This window comes from Gekko japonicus, unplaced genomic scaffold (assembly GCF_001447785.1).
Source record: "Gekko japonicus isolate JY-2015 unplaced genomic scaffold, Gekko_japonicus_V1.1 scaffold37, whole genome shotgun sequence".
Classification (NCBI taxonomy): Eukaryota; Metazoa; Chordata; class Lepidosauria; order Squamata; family Gekkonidae; genus Gekko; species Gekko japonicus.
This window is the reverse complement of record NW_015171503.1, coordinates 1,873,099-1,886,807: the sequence shown is the minus strand read 5'-3', so window position 1 is coordinate 1,886,807 and position 13,709 is coordinate 1,873,099. Positions and strand designations below refer to the sequence as shown.

Here is a 13,709-nt window from a genome sequence, read left to right as displayed (position 1 = left end):
GAGGCTGGCAATCCTAGGGCCAGCCCACAGTTCCTTGGTGGCACTGTGCAACAGGCAATCACAGCAAAGCTGAAATACTTCTAAACTTCCTATCTCCATAAAGGCCTTTCCACATCATTTTGGCTGTCAAGAAACTTATGGCTATTTTAGAGGATCCCAGGGAATATTCTAGGACTCATACTTCATTGCTGGCCAGACCTGTTGGACCTCACATGAACTGAGAATGTACCCTAGAAATGCTAGGGCTCCCAAATGGTTTTGCATTACAGAGGAAAACTAGCTGCAGTGAACAAACCTTCCAGGGAAATTTGTCACTGAAGAACCCCTGACAAGCTCCTGGAGACTGCAGGATTTCTAGAAACAGAGAATGAAAACGGTTGTTCTAATGACTAGTCTGGATTATTGTCTTCGATTGGAAGCCAGTCATGCACTCGCTTGTTAATTGCTGTGAGAGATTCCATTGCCCAGCCCTGGATTCCAGCATGAGGTCCAGAGCATGGTAAATAGGTATTACAAGAAAGCATTTATCTTACATAAGCCTTTTGTTGCCCTGGGAAATTTCAGCTACGTGAAGATGTCTTTTTCATGCTTTGCATAGTCCTGCTTGCTTGTAACTCTCAAAGCCCTTAGCGCTTGAGGACCCAGTGGGATTTTGCCAACTGTGGATCCAGTGGGCCTTTAGGAAATGTGTGCTAAAAAAAAAAAGGGCCAATTGGGAGATGTCTCAAGCAAATAATGCCATCCCTTTCTGTTCTGCTCTGAGTAGTCCGTGCTTGCTAGTGACATTAACTGTGGCGCAATCAGCAATGCTTTCAGCCTGAGTCAGAAGGCAATGCCGCTTCTCTACTTTCTGGGAGGTAAATTAGCTCATTAGTCCTGCTGTGGTGCATGGGTTTGGCTTTGATGACCTTGGAGCTCTCTTTCAGGCCTAGCACGCTATCATTCTAACTCGGACCATGACAGCCCTTGTGAATACTCTGTCCATATCATTATCACCACTGGACTGTGATTTTAAATCCTGGGGTCGCGAAGAGTCGGACTCGACTGTGCGACTGAACAACAACAAAACCTTGCATGGGACATGGTGGGGAATGACTCCTCTTTGGAGTTCTGACATAGATAGCATCGTGGGCGCAGCTACAAAATGGCTGCCACAAAATAGCTGCTGCAAGAGGAGGAGCCAGCAATAAAATGGATGCCACAGCTTAACTTCAGTCACACAATGAAGATCCTCATGCTGTGGTGGCAACTGCTGCTAAAGCAACATTTTAAAAAATCTGCAGAGCTGGTGTAGTGGTTAAGTGTGCGGACTCTAATCTGGGAGAACCGGGTTTGATTCCCCACTCCTCCACTTGCACCTGCTGATGTGACCTTGGGTCAGTCACAAGCTCTGACACAGCTGTTCTTGAAAAAGAGCAGTTTGTGTCAGAGTTCTCTCAGCCCCACCCACCTCACAGGGTGTCTGTTGTGGGGAGGGGAAGGGAAAGGAGTTTGTAAGCCGCTCTGAGACTCCAAGTGAAGGGCGGGGTATAAATCCAATCTCTTCTTCTTCTTCTTCTTCAAATCTCCAGCAATCTGTCAGAAACCTTGCCTGGCAAAAGTCCCATCTGGCCCCACCCACTTTCTAAAAACACTCGGTGGGTGCCAGGAAAGATGCTGGTGGGTGCCATGGTGCCCACGGGCACCATCTTGGAGAGCCCTGCCCCACAGAGATGAAAAGTCAGTAACTGGGAGACCTCCACTTATTGGTATTCTAGGGATAAAAGAAGCAAATGCAAGCAATCCTTATGTGAGTAAAATCAAGAAGACAGCAGCTTCTGACCATCTTCTTTGTCCTCAGAGCCTGTGTTTCCGCATAAAAAAGATGATCGAGGCCTACAAGCCAGACTGGTGTGAATTGCGGGAGGACTGGTCTATCTACCTCTTCTCACCGCAAAACAGGTGTGTCTCATCATTTATGACTGGGGTACAGGAGCCGGGATGTGATGCTATTGTACTGCCTTGACATTTCATTGTGGAAATGATTTCGTTACTTCCAATTCCATATGAACTGCCCATCTTTCATAGTGCAGGACAGGCTTTGCCAATAAATTACCAGATATAACGTCAAATTAGTAGCAGTAATAAAATAGATTGGTAGAGGCTTAGCCCTCCCTCAGCCATTCCCCCCCCCCTCTCTCTCTCTCTCTCTCTCTCTCTCTCTCTCTCTCTCTCTCTCATCTCACCCTCTGTCATTTTCACATTTTTTCTTTTCTTTTATCTCTCCCTCTGCCATTCACACCTGTTTTCTTCTCTCTCTCTCTCTCTCTCTGCTGTTCCTTCCTTTTTGTTTACCATTTTCTCCCTTCCCTGCAGCCTGTTTTCCCAAGATCTCCCCATCCCTTAAACAAAACACTCTGTATGACAACACAAAGCCTAGAGAGACAGAGAATTTTATACCAACAGTCAGAACGGGAGATTCCAAAAGTCTGTCATGGACTACTGCAGGATAGGTCAGTTACAGTGCCTTCAAGTGTAAACATCATGTCTGGTGGCACTTTAAAGACCAATAACATTTGTTCTAGCATAAGCCTTTGTGAGTCAGAGCTCAATTCACCAGATGCTTGAAGTCCATAGCAGATATATTTATACTTAAAATTAAAAACAATAGAAAGGCAGGAGTGGGGAGATGTTGAAAAAAGAGAGGGCAGCTTGAAACAATAACCAATCAAAGAGAAATCAATCCATTCAGAGAGACTGGTGCCCAGCCCCATAGTCAGGAAATTTTCTGGGAGGGGGCTTTAGGATTTGGGGTTTTTTAGGGATTTTGGAGGTCACCACAAATGACTCTCTTTAAGGAGAGCACCCTGAAGAGAAGAGAAGGTATTTAAAGAGACACATGTCACTTTAAAGGCCTTCCCTTGCTTGCTGGCAGGTACCACCACTGAGGGGGCTTGGGGGGGGGGTGTCTCGGGACTCTGGTGCTAGGGCTTACCCCATATCAATAGAGGGCTGAACCCCTAAAGCCCCACCAGTGGCTATGGCCCTGCCAGTGCCTTTAAGAATGTTACCCCTAAGAGATATAGGAGGTTTAACAGGTAACGTCGCAGGCAATATTTGAATTCTCTTCTCTCATTCTCCACTTCCACCAGATCTTCTAATTGTCCCTGTATTCCTCTAGTGCCAATTTTTTTTTTAAAAAAAAAAATCCTGTCTTTTAGGTTCCGCATCCTCTGCCAAACTATCATTGCTCATAAGCTTTTTGATTACATCGTCCTGGCCTTCATCTTCCTGAATTGCATCACTATTGCCCTGGAGAGACCTCAGATTGAACAGAGGAGCACAGTGAGTAACCTTATTCCATGGCCTGTTCAGATGGAACATAAGATCCTTTGGAAAGCTTTGGTGGAACAGGTGCATGTGTTCTTCACGGCCTCTTGAATAATGACACAAACAGAAATTCAATATTGTTCTAAGAACCTGTCTCAAAAATATTAGCTTTTGTTATCAGTGTACTATTATAAAAAACCTTCCCAAGTGGCTAGGAGAACAAGTGGTAAGTAGTAGTTAATCCCTCCTCATTTTTGTTCTTATATTAGTTCAATGCTAGCTTGTCTGGAACTTCCTGAATGATTTCCTCTCTTGCTATTGTTAAAAGAGCTAATGCAGTGTTGCTACTCCAATGTCACATTTGATTACTATATACACAGTGGTAAAGAAGGTGGACTTCCTGTTGTTCCAAAAAGCATTTAAAGGGAAGAGGAATCTTCTGTATTTGTGTTCATGATTTATGGAATAAAGTAGGATAGTAACAGTGCAGTCCTTTGCAGAGTTACTCCAGTTTAAGCACACTGAATGAATGTGTTTAGGCTGGAGTAATGTTACATAGGATTTGGCTGTGAGAATGTTATCATGAAAGATGGATGCGAAAGACTAGGGAAGCACCCATTCGTTTGTGCACATGTAGTTTGTGTGACCAAAGGAAGGCTATAGGGTGTTACATGTTAATTAACAGACATGATGCAAATGATCTTGAGAACATGCCTAGGATGGAAGGTGGTGGTACATTCAATCTCTATTCATGCTTGGTTTGGGATTAACTTGTCTGAAACAAAATAGCATATGTTTTTAAACACCTTCCCAGAGTCATGGGCAGTCTTCGATTATGTATCCAATCTACATAACACCTCCAAAACTTCAAAATGGTACATTTGTCCCTTCCTAAGATAGATTTACAGATATGAGGGAATGACAAAAAACAACAACTCTTTCTTTAATCTTGGGAATACATATAGCTGCAAAACAATCTGTGCCCCTGACGGCTTTGCAGAAAAGATTAGATGTGATCGTTTCTTTGTGATTTTCTTGAAATTAGTTCTTAAATGGGAGAACGCAGACCAAGATTTTTTTTTCTTCATTTGCAAGACATAGGATGTGAACCTTGGACATGTCACAGTTTTTAAATCTTAGTATGCAGCATTTTCTAGTTCTTGGCAAGCTGTTGTCAGACCCTCAGTCAATTCACTCTCCACACACACCGTTGGCAGTGTAATGCTTTATTTAGAGATTTGAAGATGCTGTAGGTTCCAGAACTTTTGTTAGGACTGAAGCCAAAGGTGGGAAATCACAAGATACAGGTAAAACCCCAAATTCCACACATTCACATGTCATACCTAAATCATGGCATTTCTATGACAACCTGGAGAGATACATGGTTGACCAGTCTAAGCTAGCCTGGCATACAGATCTCCAAGGACAGTCTCATGGGAAACTATCTTGGGGCTCACTTCGAGAAAGTTACAAGCAGCTACTCCCAAGCAGTCTAACAACATTCGCTCCCCCCTAGGAATGCCACATGACAAGCAAAGGCGAAGGTACATTGATAAGAACCAGAATGGCTAAAATTGAAAGTAACTACAAAGTGGCCTGTATGAGCCGGAGCTTGAGAGCTGTTTGTGCAAAGCAGATGATATGCACAGAACCCACAATTTCTCCCCAGTGAAGACCCAAAGCAGCTTACAATATCATTCTCCTTCTCCTCCATTTTATTCTCACAGCATCAATCCAGTGTGGCAGATTAGGCTCAGAAAAAGAGACTGGTCCAATGAAACACAGCAAGCTTCAGTAGCAGAGTGGGGATTCGAACCCAGGTCTCCCAGACCCTAGGTCAGCAGTCTAACCACTACACTACAGCCACATCCTTTGATTGATTGTGGTCACTATATACCTGGTGATCCTGTGTATCTGTCAAATGTCATCCAGACATTTATTTGTATTTACCTGCTTCAGCCTATATTTTCAGTCCCATTGTATTCTTATTAAAAAGCCTTATTTTCCAATGATTTAAACTATTGCAAGGCATATTGTGAGTCTATCTGTATTTTTTTCTAGGAGAGAATCTTCCTTACAGTATCCAATTACATCTTCACAGCAATCTTTGTCGCTGAAATGACTCTGAAGGTAAGTCACCACTTAGAGCTGCCAAACTATCCCACCCCACTGTCCCAATTAACTCTTTCAGCCTGCCTTGGCGGCATCAGAATCTAAGGCGCTCTCTCCCTGCTTTTATCAGTTTCTCAGCTGTGGCTGCGAAAGGAGACACAAAAAATTCAGCATTCAAAAAGCATTGACCTCTCCCTGAATAGGCCTTGTTTGCCTTCAGTGATCCCACACATCGCTAAATCCGACTAGCTACTTAGCATTGTGGCATTGTCCTGTTCAGTACTCCATCCCTAAGGAACTGGGATCACCCATGTGACCAGTACAGGAAGCACTGCTCTCACTCAATCCTTTGTCCCCAGTGACAATATTGTGAATCCCAATCTGATTGACTATGTAGCATTGTGGTGCCATCATACTCACTATGTGATTCCTGATTGGTTGGCATTGCTCTGGGAATGAGAAAGAAGCCTGGCATTGATGCTGTTGCGGTCATTGGAAAAAAATGGCAGGATTTTTTTAAAAGCCAGCCAATTGCACATTTAAGGGTTTTTTTCAGGAAATAAAAATCTCCTTCTCCTTTCCAAAAGTACTGGGTTCAACCCAAAACACTGAAATGGGTGCACACATTCAACGTAGTCCTACTGCTTGGTGTTTATATTTCTAGATGTTCTTCTGGTATGCCAGCATGACTGGGAGTACTAAAAATCAAAACCCTTTCATTTCCAAATCTCAGTTATCTTGAAACTCCAAATGTGAAAATGAATGATGCCAACTGAAAGGAAGTACGAAGATCCTGAGGGTCTGGACAGCTATCAGTGGGTTTTCTAAAACAAGAGACAAATTCAAGACAGGAATGGCTCAAGGCATTCTGCCGCCCCAAGCACACTCTTCCCTTGCTACCCCAGCTGGCTATAAGACTGCACTGCACTGCAGCCTGTCTTGCAGTGGGGCTGATGCCAGCAGTGGGGTTGCACACCTCTTAGATATGTTCTGCTGTCACCCCGCTGGTACCTAAGGCAGACTACAGAGGTGTTGCCTCTGGAAATTGCCTTGGATCCAGCTGGAGAGGCAACAAGAACAGGGTATAGGGGGGTAATGCCTCTTCCCACTGATCTGGTGCCTCAGGCGACCGCTTGATCAGTAAACTGGTCGTGACTTAAAACCTGTAATTTTCAACTTTTATTCCCGAGAATTTAATTTGAGAAAAGAGACAAAATGCCACAACAGTGTCACTGATTCCTGAGTAGTTGGGGGCTCAAGGATTCTTTGACTAAGGGTGGCCTTGAAGCCTTCACACAGGCAGCTGTAAAGGTGTGGCTGTCTCCTGTTTTCTCCACGTCCATGGTCTCTCATCTCTTCTAGGTAGTCTCCCTTGGCCTATATTTTGGGGACCAGGCCTATCTCCGGAGCAGTTGGAATATTCTGGATGGCTTCTTGGTTCTCGTATCTATCATTGACATAGTCGTTTCAGTGGCTTCTGCTGGTGGAGCCAAAATTCTGGGGGTACTACGAGTTCTCCGGCTACTGCGCACTTTACGCCCCCTCAGGTGAGATTCAAGAGCCCAATTCTCCCTTAGTCTCATCCTACATACAGAGTCTTAGAAATAATGCAGATGTTTTGCTGAGATAAAGACACTGATAGCATGGTTGACTTCAGAAGTCAGGATGGGCATGAATTCTTTCACAACAGGACCCATCTAACTGGGAAAGAGGGATGCAGAGAAAGTGTCCAGTCATAGGGTTGAACTAGAAGTGTGATAAGCTGGCAAATGAAACAGATTTGTCAGGGACTTTGACAAGTTGCTCAGACAGTGAGCCAGTGAGAAACAGGAAGTAATGCAGGATACATTATAGAATGGTTGGCTACATGAAGACTATCTAATACTAGTAGGGTGTGGTAGGCAGGTGCAATTCTCTGTTCTGACTATAGAGGGCAATGCATCACCTGGCCATGTGGTACAGGAAGCCAAAGTTCAAAAACTGCAGCACCCACAAAACATTATTTCTCTTTAGTACATCAGGTTGGCTAGTGAACAACTCTAGATACTGTTAGTAAAACATAATGTTGAGTAAAAGGTTCCTGAAACTGTTATTCACTAGGGCTGTGCTGGTTCTCCTCACAGCAACAAGGATACCCAGATTCTTGTAATACTATACAGTTACAAATCCAAGTATGCTCATAAAGGTTGAAAACAAACCTTGTAAGCACCATGCTACTATGACTCTTGTGATGATTGCTTAACATGTGGGAAATTTCCTACACAGATACTATGGCAAATTGCACATAGCCAAACCTACACATTGTCATGTATGATGAATTCACACGTGATATAGTGCGTAGAGTGCCAGACCAGGAGCTTGGAGAACTAGAATCAAATCCCTATTCAGCCATGAAGGTCATGGGGTGAACTTGGGCCTTCTTCCCTCAGCCTAATCTACCTCACAAGGTTGGGTTGTTGTGAGAACCATGTACACTGGTCTGAGCTCCTTGGAGCAAGGGCACAACAAAAAAAATACAGATATAGACTGAGAGAGATGTCTTTTTTGCAGTCTATATGGAATATATGTGTATGTGTGTATACGCATGAGCATTTACTGTGAGAACCAACATGGCAATTTGGTCATGAATACAGATTCATCAGATCTGATGATACAGCACTGACAGCTCATAGCTTATTCAGAGAAGTGATATTTTTGTAGAAAACATGTCATGTTGTCGAGGATGGGGGGGGCAACTGTGTCTTGATACTTGCTAATCCCCATCTTAATACACGGAGAAGATCTCCCTTATTGCTGTCTCTCATGGTGCTTCTCTTTCAGGGTCATAAGCCGTGCCCCAGGCCTCAAACTGGTTGTTGAGACACTCATTTCGTCCCTCAAGCCCATCGGGAACATTGTCCTCATTTGCTGTGCTTTCTTCATCATTTTTGGCATTCTTGGGGTGCAGGTATTGTTGTTGTTTTCCCTGAAATGTATCTCTGCCCACCCTTTTAGTCAACATACAAGCATGCAGAGCATTTGCTTGCTTTTAAGCTCTTGCCTCTGATAATAGAGTCCTAGGTAAGTAGGCGGAGATGCATCAAGAGAAGTGGAGCGGGCTTTTCATTTGCCCTTGCAACAATAATGCTCCCCCACCCCCAGCACATATTCCTGTGCAAAGTGCTGTCCTTGGCGTCCATCTAGGGTTGCCTTGGCTCTCAGGCAGGTTGCTAGCTGTTCTCTGAGAATGCATCTACCGAGAAAGGAAGATGGAACAATGCCCCTTTGAATAAGCTTGGTAAGTAGTTTTCCTTGCTTCCCAGTTGCTCCTTGGTCAAATACCTGAGTGCTAGATGGAAGGGGTGAATTTTCAAACAGAGAGCAGGGTTGAGGGTCTGTGACACAGCAAGATCCTGCCTGTACTAGAATAACAGGCTGGTTACGTGTTGAGTCTGAGATGCGTGAGACAGCAGATAACTTACCTGCTTTTTAAAAACCTGATTATCATTATTTTTTTACTCTCCCACACATTGTAAGCGCTGAATCCACCCACGGCTGTTTGGGGAAGAAAAAGTGACATCCTCTTTATTTTGGGCTCCTTCTACAGTGGTCTGCAGGAGTGGCTGTTGCTTCTAGCAGGGGGAGGCATGTGCTGTACTTAATCTGTATGCAGCCGCTCCAATAGGGCCAGCTTTCCAATTTACAACTAACTTGCAAGACCATCCAGAGTCTTTACAAATGCAAAAATCGAGTTTCTGCAGTAAGGTAAAGAGCCTTGAGGGAGAAGACGTGTAAAAGAAGTCACAGCAATTTATTTGGAAGTAGCTGAGAAGCAGGGAGTATGTTCAAGCGCCTTTAGTATGCACAAAACCCATTTGGGAGCAGTATAATTCTAAAACAGACTTCAGAATGAGTGTAGATACAGTTGATTCCAATTCAGCCTCTTCCTTTCCCCCTTCCTACCAAATGGATGCTAAGTAGCAGGAGACTAGGTTGGAGCTAGTAACTTTAGGCTTGCCGAGTCCCCCCGGGGGGCGGGAAAAACCCCGCCCCAGAGGCCTGTTCCCTGCCGCTGCCGGATCGGGCCCCGGGGGGGAACTCCACCCCGACGTGCACGTCACCAGGAAGTGACGTGACCACGCCGGGCACGCTGGGGGCGGGGCCACGGTCATCCGAGGGAAAACTCTATGGTTTTCCCTCAGATAGTCGTGGCCTCGCCCCCAGCATGCCCAGCGTCGTCATGTCACTTCCTGGTGACGTGGATGCGGTACGTGCGCGCTTTGCACGCACGCGCGCTCCGGGATCGACCTGGGAGTCCCCCACTCCGGAACAAGGTGAGACTTGGCAACCCTAAGTAACTTAGGCCCCGGCCACACGGCAGGGGAAAATGCACTCGAAGGCGCGGCTTTTAAAAGCCGCGCCAACGTTGATACGGCTCGGCGGGATCCCACGGATCCCCCGGCCGAGCCGCCTTTTCTCCCCGGCGCGATCAAACGCCGGAGAGAAAAGACGGCTCTAACCGGGAGCCGGCCGATCTGCGCATGTCGGAGCATGCGCAGTTCGGCTCCGGCCCGGGGTTGAGCCGGTGCAAGGGAGCGCCGGCGATCAGACGCCCAGGAAGAAGCGCCTCATCCGTTTGAACCACCGAGGTAGGTGGTTCAGTTTGAGGCGGTTCTTCCCGGGTTTGGGCCAGTTTGGAGGCGGAAGCAGAACGCTTCCCAGATGTTGTGGTGTGATCGCGCTGCTTTGATCCGCCTCCAAACTGTCCCGTTCCCGGGCCAAATCGCCTCGTGTGAACGGGGCCTTAGGGCTCTTTTCCCCATAACCAGTGTCCCATCTGTTCATGCCAGCAGAATCTATGACCATGTGGTTTCTTCCTGCAGCTCTTTAAGGGGAAGTTCTACCATTGCCTGGGTGTGGATATCCGAAACATCACCAACAGGTCGGACTGCATGGCCGCCAATTACAAGTGGGTACATCACAAATACAACTTCGACAATCTGGGCCAGGTAATGTGGATCCTCCATGTTACTTTACCCTTATATGTGTTCCCATAATGCATTGCACACTCTAGGTCCAAAAGGAAGAGCTGCACCTGTAAAGGAAAGACTGTGTACGTAACAAGGGGAGGTAATGGTACTACTCAGAAGTAGTTAGATTTTGTTTTCAAAACTTGTATCCAGTTCTGGTTTCCACTTTCTAAAAGAGTGTTACAGAAGAGGGCAACTGGAATAGCAAAGAGCACAATCCAGCCAATTTAAACATGTCTCAGTGATTAGTTGCGCATATATTTATTTGCTTCCTTCCTTTGTACTCCACCTTTTCTCCCCAGTGGGGACCAAATGGGTACCCAGCATTCACCTGGCCTCCATTTTATCCTTACAAAGACCCTGTGTGGTAGACAAGGCTGAGAGTAAGCGGCTGGCCCAAGGTCACCCAGCAAGTTTCCATGGCAGTGTGGGGATCCAGACCTGGTTCTCCCAGTTCCTAATTTGACACTCTGGCCGCTATGAAGCTCTATTGCATAGAAATGCCACGAACTAGACCAGGGGCGGCCAAACTTGCTTAACGTAACAGCCACATAGAATAAACATCAGATGTTTGGGATCCGCAAGACATGAACAAATATTACCCACACATTTTTATTGAAAAATATGCAAATTTGCTTTTTATTAACATCTAATTAGACTGTGTGAAAGAGCCACATGCGGCTCCCAAGCTGCAGTTTGGCGACCCATAAACTAGACCTTCTAGCCCATTGTTCACTTTCCCCCTCTCCCTGTGTATATAAATGCTGCTGACTGAGAATCCACTTCGTGTATCTGACGAAGTGGGCTCAAGCCCACAAAAGCGTATGGTTCAATAGCAGGGCAATCCTATGCTCTGCCCTGTACTATGAAATCAATGGGACTGGAATAGCTCTGCAGAGGATTATACTGTAAATCTGTTAGTCTTGAAGGTGCCATAAGGTATTTTGTTTTTTCTGCCACAGTCACCCCACTAGAATGGATTTTAGCAAGAGAAATGTATGTATATATTTCATCCTCCTCATGAAATCAGGAGAATGGAAAGGGATTGCCTTGAATCAGATCAAAAAGTTTTAGGACCCATGCAAAGAAGGTGGAGAACTATGTGTATGTGGCTTAGGTCCATTTAAAGTATCACTTACCTCGTATGACACCTGGGGTCTGATGATCAGGCCATTTGCATGGCAGTGCTCTATTCGGCTGGTATGCGTTTTATGATGAGCTTTTACCCTGCCCTGTGAGTCATCCCTGGCACAGGAAGGTTTCCTCATCAGCAGCCAACAGGGAAGAACAGTGGTGGTACAAAGGCAGACCATGAAAGAAGACTGACTCACACAGTATGCCCGTTCACAACAAAGCTTATGTACCACTGCATGGAATGCTACCACACGGAAGAGTTTCCTGGCAGCCCCTGCATTTGTTCGTTATTTTATATACTGCCTTTCTTCTCAAAGGGGACCCACAGAAGCTTCTGTCCCCCATTTTAGCCTCTCAACAACCCTGTGAGGTAAGACAGGCTGAGTGTGTGTGACTGGCCCAAGGCCATGCAGGGAGCCCTCATGGCGGAGTGGGGATTCAGATCTGTGTCTCCCAGAACCCAGTCCATCACTCTGACCTCTAAACCACACTGGCTGTCATGGAACAAGTGCTGTGTTAATTGGAGATGACAACATCATTGGGGAAAGCAGGATAACAAACTTGGTTGCCTAATTTGGATTGTAATATTGATTTTATGGCTTAAGTTGTGAGCTACCTGGAGAATCCTGGTGCCAGGATATAAATAAATAAAAGCCTTTCAGGGAAAGGGAAAAACAACTGATTCTTATGGATAAAAAGGGGGAGGTTGCATAAAAACAGACCTAGCGTAGACGTCAGGAAACACTTCCGGGTTACAAACATAACTATTGGGAGGGGAGCAGGTTGGCTAGGTTTTATGTTTCTGATCGAATGATTCTCTCTCCCCCCTGTTTGCATCCATTGTAAAAAGAGTAGAAATTGACCATCCAATATGTACGTTTTCATACTGGATCCTGCGTACTCTCTTAGTGTACTTTTCACACGCTTGACAGAAAGAGGCCATCTAAATCCTCTTTGACTTCCCATCAAAGAATCAGCTTTTGCACTGAGTGGGGAAGCAAGATCAGGCAGAGGGATTGTCAGAGGCAATAAAGGAAGGTCGTTTCCTAAGCAGTTGTGTCATAGTTCTCAGACTTTTCATCTGCACCCTTTTGTGCAGTCCTCTGCATTAGATTTGTGACATTTTAGCAAACCAAGGAATTATGTGCATCGTAATGGACTGTTCTCAAAGGGCCAAATCACATGTAATGCTGGGGATTTGTGTTCAGACATGTCGTTAAGCTGCAAAAAGCTGCTGTGGAGAGGAGGAGTGAAATGGATCGGGCTGTGTTGCCATGTTGCTGTGCTGCCACAGCATTTTCCCAGGGAGGGGAAAAGACACACTATGAATACATGGCTTTTAAACATTTCTGGAGGTTAAAGCTACCAAGAAATAACTTCAGACTGGAGAAACAGCATTGGGGAAGGGGAGACGATTCACCACTATTTCCTTAGTTTCAAACCCTGTTGCCCCCAGCATATGTATGTGTGTTTGCAACTCATTTAGGAGTCTTTAAGCCTCAGTATGGATCCCCAGCATCACACATGGCTTGGCCCTAAGTCAGCCACCAGATTCTGTTGATTGGGTGCTTCTCTGTGGACAGGCAGAGGACAGTTTCTTCCTCTCTCTCTCTCTCTCTCTCTCTCTCCCTCTCTCAAGCAAATTCCTGCCCCTCCGCCCTTCCTGAGTCCCCCCCCACACACACCCATCATTTTGAGGAAAGAGGAAATACCTTTAAACAACCTGTCAGAAACCCACCTCAAATGCTTCTTGTCTGAAAAGGTTTCATGTGTTTCAGGCTTTGATGTCTCTGTTTGTGCTGGCTTCCAAAGACGGCTGGGTCAATATTATGTACAATGGACTGGATGCTGTTGCTGTTGACCAGCAGGTATAGAAGTGACTTCTGTAACTTATTTGTTCACATGCTTTGACCGAGGTTGTTACATAGGCTGCATTAGCCACCTTTGAGAAGTCCCAGTCTCTTTGCTTTGCAGCTCCACTTCCTGCCACTTCTGTGAGCAATGAGAAGTTCTAAGATGAGTGCTCTCTCTTTAGATGAGATGCCACTGCAGACTGACATTTGGCATTTCGCTGATTATCTTTTTATTTACAAAGATAAACATGAAGCATTAGTGAGCAGACGGGAATCCAGGCAGACAATACCA

General features: G+C 45.5%; 1 protein-coding gene across 1 annotated transcript in view; it reads left to right on the top strand.

Moving 5' to 3' along the window:
* The window catches only part of CACNA1I (calcium channel, voltage-dependent, T type, alpha 1I subunit), a 441,973-nt gene that overhangs the window by 366,714 nt on the left and 61,550 nt on the right, over positions 1–13,709 (top strand). The window contains exons 17-23 of the mRNA XM_015419166.1: positions 1,841–1,941; positions 3,201–3,324; positions 5,371–5,439; positions 6,784–6,968; positions 8,242–8,368; positions 10,284–10,409; positions 13,343–13,432. Coding sequence (XP_015274652.1) covers positions 1,841–1,941; positions 3,201–3,324; positions 5,371–5,439; positions 6,784–6,968; positions 8,242–8,368; positions 10,284–10,409; positions 13,343–13,432 — 822 coding nt within the window. The remainder of the gene's footprint in view (positions 1–1,840; positions 1,942–3,200; positions 3,325–5,370; positions 5,440–6,783; positions 6,969–8,241; positions 8,369–10,283; positions 10,410–13,342; positions 13,433–13,709) is intronic.